This window comes from Coturnix japonica, chromosome 9 (genome assembly GCF_054131305.1).
Source record: "Coturnix japonica strain WE chromosome 9, WE-NBRP24, whole genome shotgun sequence".
Classification (NCBI taxonomy): domain Eukaryota; kingdom Metazoa; phylum Chordata; class Aves; order Galliformes; family Phasianidae; genus Coturnix; species Coturnix japonica.
In genome coordinates, this window is record NC_140671.1 from 9,778,481 (window position 1) to 9,787,992 (window position 9,512).

General features: G+C 63.2%; 2 protein-coding genes across 2 annotated transcripts; one reads left to right on the top strand and one right to left on the bottom strand.

Moving 5' to 3' along the window:
- Positions 1-3,855, bottom strand: SEC14L2 (SEC14 like lipid binding 2). Its single transcript, XM_085509528.1, has 12 exons — positions 3,782-3,855; positions 2,658-2,733; positions 2,436-2,479; positions 2,270-2,329; positions 2,010-2,198; positions 1,548-1,643; positions 1,260-1,320; positions 1,103-1,186; positions 883-989; positions 661-800; positions 416-585; positions 1-326 (listed from the first exon to the last, which is right to left on the bottom strand). Exons 1-12 carry the CDS (start codon positions 3,833-3,835, stop codon positions 151-153), a joined length of 1,257 nt encoding a protein of 418 aa, XP_085365654.1. The 5' UTR covers positions 3,836-3,855; the 3' UTR covers positions 1-150.
- A 1,822-nt stretch (positions 3,856-5,677) lies between these two features.
- RNF215 (ring finger protein 215) lies at positions 5,678-9,456 on the top strand. The gene is made up of 10 exons (XM_015878462.3): positions 5,678-5,984; positions 6,286-6,414; positions 6,517-6,588; positions 6,672-6,757; positions 7,136-7,190; positions 7,376-7,480; positions 7,610-7,726; positions 8,168-8,305; positions 8,526-8,628; positions 8,802-9,456. Exons 1-10 carry the CDS (start codon positions 5,730-5,732, stop codon positions 8,822-8,824), a joined length of 1,083 nt encoding a protein of 360 aa, XP_015733948.1. The 5' UTR covers positions 5,678-5,729; the 3' UTR covers positions 8,825-9,456.
- Positions 9,457-9,512: the final 56 nt, after the last annotated feature.

The window sequence follows — 9,512 nt, forward strand, 5'->3', positions numbered from 1 at the left end:
CACCGTCCGTCCCTTTACTGCCGCGACCGCAGCCGGCCCCGCCGGTAGGGGCCGCGTAAGGCACAGAGGGGCCGACGGCCCCGGGCACGGCGCCCCGGGTCCCTGAGCCGCGGGGCACCGGCCGCCCTTCTTCCGTCCTCGGCGCCGCCATCACGGGCTGTGGCCCGGGGACGCCTCGCCCGGCTTGTCCCCGAGCTGCTGGAGCTGCTGGAGCTGCTGGAGCTGCTGGGCCGAGGCGGCGTCGGCGTCGGGCAGCAGCACCTCCACGCTGTAGCTCACCTTCTTGGCGTGGATGTAGCTGTAGGTGTTGTCGAAGCGCAGCACGTCTGCGGGACCGGGCCGAGATCAGAGGGGCGGAATCGGAGGGTCGGGGCTGGGGGCCGAGCCGCGGGGCTGGGGGCGAGGGGGCACTCACAGATGCCGGGCGTGGAGCAGGTGAGGGAGCCGTCCTCGGGCACCATGTGCGCGTTGTAGCGCTGGCTGGGGAACACCTCGGTCATGTCGCCCGCCCGCTGCCGCTCCCCGACCTTCGTCTTCAGGTACACCCCGAAGCCCACGTCGGCCCCTTCCGACTTGAACTGCCACCTGCCGGACGCGGCCGGGCTCAGCGCCGCCGGCCTCCGGAGCCCCGGCCCCCGGAGCGCCGCGGACCCCCCTCACCTGAGCACGCAGCCGGGGGCGAGGATCTCGTACTCCACCTGGTGGGACGAGCCCCTGTTGACCACCGCCGTGTGCTCGTAGGGCTGCGCCAGCTGATCCCGCACGTAGTACCGCTTCGGCACGTCCCCTCCGTAGTTGATCTGGGAAGGGCCGGCTTCGGGCACGGGGCACGGCCGGCCCGAGGCCGAGCGTTCCCTTCGCGAGGGAAGAGCCGCTCCTCACCTTGCTGGGGCACTTGGGGTTCCCGTCGGGGTCCGTCAGCGTGCCCCCGTACTCCGCCGGGATCTGCGAGGGCTCGATGTACTGCTGCAGCACCTCCTTCCAGTTGGCTGCGGGACACAGGGGCGCTCAGGGGGGCTGCAACCCACACAGGGACCTCGGCCTGAGGGGGGGACCCCCGAGGTTGCATGCACATGGTGAGGGTTACCGCAGCCCCACTCACATCCAAGCACCATGACCTTCTTGCGAGTGTCCTCGCTCAGGAAGTGCTTGACCAGGTTGTAGGCCACAGGGAAGATCTTGGGAGCTGGTGAGCAGAGCTGGATGTCAGGGCAGCCATCCCAGCACCGTGCCCAGCTGTGTGCCCACACCTTGCTCACCCTTCACGATGAGCAGTCGCTTCAAGGACTCAGGGTAATTCTCCTCAAACATCGCCAGGAGCTGTGGGATGGGAAGAGATTTGCATCCACATCCTTCTGCCCCAAGCACCCTGTGGAGTAGCCCCATCTGCATGGGCTTTGGGCAGGTGGGGACCCTAAACAGAGGCCCCATGCATCTGCCCAAGCTCCACTGAGGCCCTGCTCTTTTATCTGGGTCACCCCGCAGCCCAGGGACACAAGGGATGAAGTTCTGACCTCAGTAGTCACTGTGATCCCTGCCAGCCTCACCTCTCCATATGCCTCCACTGCTGGCTTCCAGAGGTGCTTCAAGCCCAGGCCCTCGCAGTCATAGACCATCAGCACCGTCTCTACTTTCTTGCCCAGCTGGGACAGGGACAGAGGGGTCAGATGGGACAATGAGTTCATGGACCAAGAAGCATCAGCCACTGTCAAGGCCCTGCTGCCAGCTGTCCCTGGTCATTGCCACCCTTGTTGCACAGGGCAGCCCAGTGACACTCCCTTTGCACCCAACAGGCCCAGCCCTTCCCTGGAGCATCAGTGCAGGAGAAGGTGGCAAGTGCTGGGACAGGGACATGGGTGGCAGCAGGGACAGCAGATGGCAGGACAGGGGCAGGTGGGGACTTCTGGAGCTGGCAGGAATCAGGGCTGGTGACAGATGGGATAAGGAAGGGGTGGTCTTGTGGGTTTGGAGGGGACACAGATGTGTGGGACAGCCAGGCAGGCTCCCACCTTCTGACTCTGCTTCTCACATTCCAGCCGCAGCAGCTCACAGTCACGGAACTTGTTCTTGAGCAGGTCCTGCTTGGAGGCGGAGAAGAGCAGCCCCTTGGGGTCCAGCGGCCCAATGATGTCGTACCAGACGGGGCTGCCCTCCCGGTCGTATCCACACATGCCTCCAGCCATGTACTTCCTGATCACCTGCAGGAGCAGCACAAGCTGGGACACCCATCCCAGGCTGGGAGCACCCACTGCTGGCCGGGGACCCCCACCTCAGGTGCCTCCCAGGCCACGATGTTGTCGGCATCCATGCGTTTGCGGACGTCCACGTGCTGCGAAGGTGAGGCAGAGCGAGCCGGGTGAGGGGACGCTGCGGGGTCTTAAGGACCCCTCGGCCGGTCCCTCGGCCGGGCTCCCCACGCACAGGGACCCCCTCACCTTGCGGATCATGGCCTCTGACTTGGGCAGGTCGAAGCCGCGAGCTGCGAGAGCAGAGAGTGGAGCTCAGCCCCGCGTGGGGCGCAGCCGGGACGTCGCCGCCGAACCCGCCGCCCTCTGCCCCGCTGCCGGCTTGTTAAAGTCCAGGTGCGGGCAGCACCTCGGCGCGGTGCCCGCAGCCCCCACGGCGTGTCCCGGCCCCACCGCGCCCCCCGGGCTTACCTCGGAGCCATTTCAAGAGGAAATAGTCGTCCTGGGAGGGCAGCGAGGGGAGCACGTCCTTGATGCTCTCTCGGAACTGCGGGGAGAGGCGGCACCGTCAGCGGGGCTGGGGATGTGGCCTCGGCCCCAAAGCCTCAAGTTTGTCCCCGGGGCAGCCGGCAGCACCCAGCACTCTCTGCTCCCTTCCTTGCCGCAGGAGGGTCCCCATGCCGGCTGCCAAGCACAGGGCATCCCCTGTCCATTCAGCCAGCAACCAGCCCCGTGCCCTCCAAATGGAGCTGTCAGCGCTCTGCTCCCTGCACCGGGCAGTAACTACGTATCCCCGGGGCACCCCCGAGGTCGGCAGGAGCCGGGATGCTGCCCTGGGGCAGGCGGTGTAAATCCCCCCATGCACCGTACCAGTCCGTAACGAGGCTGACCGGATTATCCCCGCCTGAATTTAGGTGTAATTAAACCTGGGATTAACTCCCTCACCCAGAGGAAAACAACACGGTGTTGGGCGGGTGGGAGGGGACGGGTTTCACAGCTCCTTGCATCACGGCTGCAACCACGCAGTGTCCCGGCCCTAAATCCCGGCTGAGCACCGGCACAGCCGTACCCGACCGGGTCATCGCCCGCGGGCCGCAGTTCGGCTGGGTCCTACCCGCGATAAGATAAAAAGCCACCGTTGTCCCCTCATTGATCGATGCCCGCAGAGGCCAATAAGCCCCAGCCGGGCTTTTGCGGGTGAAACGAGGCAAAGCCACCGGGTGGCCCCCAGCAGTGACAGCCACCATTTCGGGTGGGCACCCTCCGCCTTCCCAGGCAGAGGGACGTTCCCCTGTGCCGCGTTATTGCGGGATGGACGCGCTGCGGGGCGCAGGGAGGCACGGCACAAATCCGGCGGTGTCACCGTCGTGCGGGACCTGCGTGTGCCGAGCTCCGCGCTGGGAACGGGGGGCCAGCAGAGCCCTTGTGATGCTCGCCGTGCTGGGAGAAGCAGAGCCGTGTCATCGGGCCTCCCGGTGTCCCGCGTCCCTGCGCTGCCGGGTCCCGCAGGTGATGGGACCCCGCGGACCCCACGGCCGAGGCGGGCGCAGCGAAGGGCCCCGCGCCGCCCCCCCCGGTGCCGGTGCCGGTCTCACCTGCGCCAGCGCCTCCGCCTGCCGCGGGCTCAGCTCCCCGACGCGGCCGCTCATGGTGCCGGCCCCGCGCCCCCGGCGCCGCCTCTTAAGGGCGGCCGGGATGGAGCTGGGCGAGGCGGCTCCGCCCTGTGCCGCCTCCAGCGCCCGGTGCCGGCCTTGGACTGTGCCCGGCACGGGTGGACTCGCGGGCACGGCCCGGAGTGCGGCTGGGACCGGGTGGGAAACGGGGATGGGGATGGAGATGGGGATGGACGCAGCGGTGGGGACAGGAGGAGATGGGGCAGAGATGGAGGCAAGGGATGGGAGATGGGGTAGGAACTGGTGGGGACAGAGTGAGAGATGGAGATAGAAAATGGGGATTGGGGTCGGCGATGGGGCAGGGGACAGGTGGAGGTGGTACAGAGGTGGAGAAGGGGACAGGAGATGGGTATAGGGGACAGGGGATGGGGACAGGAGTGGGAGATGTAGCAGGGGAGATGTGGAGGTTAAACAGGTGCAGACGGTAGGAGATTGGGCAGGGACAGAGATAGGGACATGGATGGGCAGTCGGACAATTGACAGATTATGGGGTTACGGGGACAGAGGTGGGAACAGGGTGAAAGATGGAGCAGGAAGAGTTGGGAACAGGGTGGGAGGTGGGGAAAGAGATGGGATGGAGGACAGAAGTTGGACATAGAGAGGCACTGGGGCAAGGGACAGATGGGAACAGGGGACAGAGATGGGAGCTGGAAATGGGACAGGGTACAAAGGTGGCGTTACAAAAAGAAGCTGGAATACAGACAAAGCTCAGGCACATGGGAGGACTGAGATGAGGGACTGGGGTCAGAGCACCAGGGAGAGAAGACAGGAACAAGGGACAAGGCAGGGAAATGGGAGAGGCAGGTGACAGAAATGGGGACGGAGACAAGAGGTGGAGAAGGGCACAGAGGTGTGGACAATGCTGCGAGATGGGGAGAGGATACAGAGAGCAGGGGTGGGAGGTGTGGAAGGCAACAGATAGGGACAGGAGCTGGGGACAGGGAATGGAAAAAGGGATAAGAGATTGGGGTCAGGGACAGGGTGGAGGCACCAGGGAGTGGGGTGCAGGGGTTGTGCTGGTATCAGTGCGGAGGAGTGATGCCTGTGTTCCCAGTAGGGCTGTGTGTGTCCCGAGGAAGCAGGGATGCCCTACAGGGCTTGAGGACCCTTGGGCTGGGGGCTGCTGTGATCCCCAAGGATGTGTCTCAACGTGCACCCGCTGCCTCTGGCACAGCCCCATGAGCTCGTCCCTGTGCTGGGTCCCAAGTGGTTGCGGAACACTGTGCCAGCATCATACACGTGTGAGCCTGGACACGTGTGTGCGGTGACGTGTTGATGGGGCACGGATGGAGCCCATTGTCCCTTCAGGCTTCAGCCTTGTCCCCACACTCAGTGCTCTACCAGTGCCAGTGCTGGGCCTTGTCCCTGTCATTTCCCAGCTCCCAGTGGTGGTTCCCAATCACAGCCCAGTCCCAGTGCCTGTCCCTGCACCCAGATCAATCCCCATCCCATGGCTGGTACCAGTGCCTCTCTCTGCGCTTATCTCCATCCAATTCCATACACAGTTTTCAACTACCCATTCACCACCTCATCCCCATCCCTTCCACCTTCTACTTTGTCCTCATCCCAAATCCTTTCCCTTTCACGTTCTCTTTCCCTTCCCAATCCCAATCCCCATCACTGCATCCCACCTTGTGGTTTGTAAGGATCAGAGCAGTTCTGTGCACAGTCAGCACTGAGCCCAGCCCTGTCTAACAGCTCGATTAAAAGCCTAGAAGAAGAGCAGAGTGTCCTCCACCTCCACCTCCATCTTTCTCTCGGTTCTCACCCCACTCTTCTTCCCCGACCCCAACACCAGGGGCTCATCCCCTATACCTCCCTTCAGACCTCCCCGCCGCCTGGGGGCGCTGTGCGGCGGCTCGGGGCAGCCATGGCGGCGCTGCGTGCCGCTCTGCTGGCTCCGCTGCTGGCTCTGAGCCGGGCCGGGCCGGGACCGGCAGCCTCGGCCCGCGTGGAAGTGGCGCTGTCGGGACCGGGGGACGCGGCCGGGGATGGAGACGGGACGGCGGCGGGGCACGGCGGATCCTACACGCTGCGCGGGGCCCTGCTGGGGGCGGACGGGGACGGGAACGGGCCGGGCCGAGGGGCAACGAGGGAAGAGGAGATCGGGGGGCGGCTGGTGCTGGTGAGGGGATCGACATGGGGATCGGCATGGGGATTGACATGGGGATTGACATGGGGAGCTGGGGGGTAATGGGACCTGGGGGTGATGGGACCTGGGGGCCTCTGTGTGAGCTCTGGGGTTAGTGGGAGGGTGATGGGAAATGGGGTGTATGGGAGCACTGCTGGGGGCAGTGGGGGAGCGATGGAAACCCTGGAGCACTGTGTGCCCCCCTCACACCTCCCCAGCTGCCAGCCCTGTCCCTGCTCCCTGCCTTGGAGTGCCTGGAGTCCCTGACGTGTCCATGTTGTGCCCGTGTTTCCAGGTGGGCGATGCGGATCCGGAGCTGGGTGCTGCTGACAGCTGGATCGGGGTGGTGCCTGTGGGTGAGGAGCCTGCAGACAGCCCCCGCAGCGCCAAGGAGGAGTCCTTCACTGCTGCCGTGGTCAGCAAGGTGAGCACATGGAGCAGCAGACAGCCCACAGGCACCTTGTGGGGCACTCAGCAGTGATGTGGGCAGCGCTGGCCCGTTGTGCTGAGCCTCCTGTCCCTGCAGATGAAGCGAGCCCTGGTACTGGGGGCCTCAGCCCTGCTCATCCTGGCACTGAACCAGAACGCCATCCGAGAGGTAGGAGAGCCCTGCAGTCCCGCTGTGGCACTCTGGCCGCTCTCCTGCCCCACTCAGAGCTGTTGCTTTTCTGTCTGGTGCAGCTGGATGTCTCCCAGCTCCTTGCTAAGCCCGTCATCGTAATCCAATCCTCGGACAATGTCACCAGGCTGCTGGGAGCACTGCTGCGGTGAGTGAGCGTCCTCTTGCAGCACTCTGGTTGTTGCAGTGGGCAGCAGAGCACAGCCAGCACTGCTGTGCGGTGTGGGGAAGCAGAGGGGGCTCACGAGGTGTCTGGCAAGCTCAGCTTGGCATGGGAGCAGGGGGCATGTGTGGTGGCTTCACCTATTGGGAAATGGGCACGGAGCAGGGATGTGACCTCTGTGTAGTTGCTGAGAACTGGGTGGAAAATGTCACTGTCATTTCCTCTGTGTGGCCCTCTGTCCTTGCACACATCTCAGGAGTGGCCTCCCTCAGTGTGGCAGTGCCTGGCAGGATGAGGGCTGCTGGGCGCTGGGGATGCTGCATCCTCCATGTGGCTGATGCTAATTGTGCCTCTTGCTCATAGAGGACTGCGGGCTACAGCGAAGATCACATACCAGGCAGTGCTGCTGGAGAACCTGGTATGTAAGTCCTCCACCTCCTTTGTTTGGGTATGAGGACAGGGGCACGGCCGTGCCCAGCTGTGGGGATATCTATATGGAGCAGGAGGCAGGTGTGCAAGGGCTGCTGGAGCTGCTGGTGTCTCTCAGTGCTGCCCCTTGTGCTGCAGCGTGCTGTTGTGGTGACGGTGTGTCCTGCCTTGCAGGGGGTGACTCTCACCCTGTGGTCCACCTGCGGCCTGTCCCGAGGGGGCCTGTATGGCGAGTGGCAGGGTGTCATCTGCACCGGGGAGAACAGCTCGCAGGTCCAGGTGTGTCAGCATTGCCTGCAGGCAGCCCTGTGGCCACTCCTCAGCATCACCACGGCTGGGGATGAGGCTGGGGGTGAAGCTGGGGTCTCCCATTTGCCCCCTGAGCGCCTGGCGGTGTTGTCCTTGCAGAAGTACCTGCAGCAGCTGTGGAACACCATCCTGCTCATCGCTCTGCTCCTCTGCATGGGGGTGATCGTGCAGGCACAGCGGCAGTCACGGCAAGGCCTGTCGGAGCGGGATGCTGAGGTGGGACATGGGGAGGGGGCAGCCAAGGGGACTGGGGCTGTTTGGTTTGGAGGAGGATGAGGGGAGACCTCATTGCTCTCTGCAGCTTCCTGCAAGGAGGTTGTGGCAAGGAGGGTTTTCTTTCTCACGTGAAGTGTGATGAGATGTGAGGCAACGACCTCAGCTTGCACCAGGGGAGGTTTAGTTTGGATGAGAGGACAAATTAATTCACATACAAGGTGTGGGAAGGGCTGCCCAGGGAGGCGGCAGTCACTATCTCCTGGAGATATTGAAGGTATGTGGTAGGTATTTAAGAGAGGTGTGGACACAGTGCTTAAGGACGTAGCTGAGTGTTGGAACTGTGGTGTTAGTTGATGGACTTGATGTTCTAATGGGTCTTTTCCAACCAACGTGATTCTGTGCTCCAATCATTTCGCCTCACCTCCCGCTCTGTGTCTCCAGCTGGACCTGAAGCAGCACATTCGGCGGCGGCTGTTGGCCCTGAAGACACGGAGGTACAATCCTGGCAGGGCGCTGCGGAGCCGGGCCTGTGAGATCGATAGCTGTGCTGTGTGCCTGGACCAGTTCAGCAAGAGCCAGGTCAGACTGGTGGGACTGGTCCCAGTGACGGCTTGGGGCCACGCATGCTAACACCACCCCTTTGCTCTGATCCATGGGGCTGAGCCTTCTCATGCTTTATCAGGGCAGGGGTGTCCCTGTGAGGGGGAGGTGTGGCTGGGGACTGCCCCCCTCTGTGGGCAGGGGGCAGATTGCTGTGCTCCTCGTGGCTCACATGTCCCACCTGCTTCCCTCCCTGCAGTGGCTGCGTGTGCTGCCGTGTTCCCATGAGTTTCACCGGGACTGTGTGGACCCTTGGCTCCTCCTGCAGCAGACCTGCCCACTCTGCAAGCATAACATCCTAGGTGAGAGCAGCTCTGGGAGATCCTGGCGGGTCCCTACACATCCCGCATCCCAGTTCAATCTCTGGGGAGCGTGTTCATGGAAGGGCAAGGGCTGGGGAGGAAGTGGTGCCAGCCACAGGCTGCTCTGCTCTTGTGATCCCTGTGTGACACCCCCCCATCCTTCTCCATTGCAGGGAACTGCTGTGGAGAGAGTTAGTTGGCTCAATGGACGCACTCCGGGGACAGACGGACCCATGGCTGCTCTGGGAAGAGCTGGGGAAGGACAGGGCAGTGTGGGGTGAGCTGTGCTTGGAGCTGGAGCAGGCTCAGCACGGCTCTGCCCTTTGCAGCACCAGGCAGTGCCTGGCCCTTAGGAGAGTGAAGACTTTGGGGGGTTCTCTCTGCTTGGCGTGAGTAGAGGGGCCAGGGGCATGGCTGGGCATTAGCCAAATGGCTGGGGCTGGGGGCTGGGTGCCAGGGAAAGCACTCATGGGTTTAACTGGGGAGGGGCCACTAAGGCTGTTGGCAGAGTCTGCAGGCACTGAAGGGAAGAGCGCAGGCTTGGCTGTTCCCTCTCCCTGCTCATCATTTTTTCTAAGTCTTTTCTATTTGCCTGTGGCTGGGAGCCTGCCTGCACCTGGGACTCTGCCACAGCTGAGGGTGGGTGGGGGTGTGGGGGGGAGGACGAACCACCTTATTTATACTAACTTATTAGAAAGGACAGTACGAGTTAGTTGAACACAGAGTGCTTGTGGACTCGCTGTGAGCCTGCAAGGGCTCTTGTTCCATGTGGCAGCTGGAGCTGCAGCACTACTTGTGGCAGACACTATTAAATACAGAGCTCAGAGAGGCTGCTGTGTCTTGTGTTTCATAGTTCTTGGCCTTGCTGACCACTTTTCCTTGCT

Bases quoted from the DNA above. Each gene is read 5' to 3' on its own strand.
- SEC14L2 (XM_085509528.1), bottom strand. From the start codon at position 3,835: ATGAGCGGCCGCGTCGGGGAGCTGAGCCCGCGGCAGGCGGAGGCGCTG. The intron at 1,187-1,259 runs GTGAGCAAGGTG...TCTGCTCACCAG, and splicing joins GCGACTGCTCATCGTGAAGG to CTCCCAAGATCTTCCCTGTG. The intron at 327-415 runs GTGAGTGCCCCC...CCGGTCCCGCAG, and splicing joins CTGCTCCACGCCCGGCATCT to ACGTGCTGCGCTTCGACAAC.
- RNF215 (XM_015878462.3), top strand. From the start codon at position 5,730: ATGGCGGCGCTGCGTGCCGCTCTGCTGGCTCCGCTGCTGGCTCTGAGC. The intron at 5,985-6,285 runs GTGAGGGGATCG...CCGTGTTTCCAG, and splicing joins TCGGGGGGCGGCTGGTGCTG to GTGGGCGATGCGGATCCGGA. The intron at 6,589-6,671 runs GTAGGAGAGCCC...TGTCTGGTGCAG, and splicing joins ACCAGAACGCCATCCGAGAG to CTGGATGTCTCCCAGCTCCT.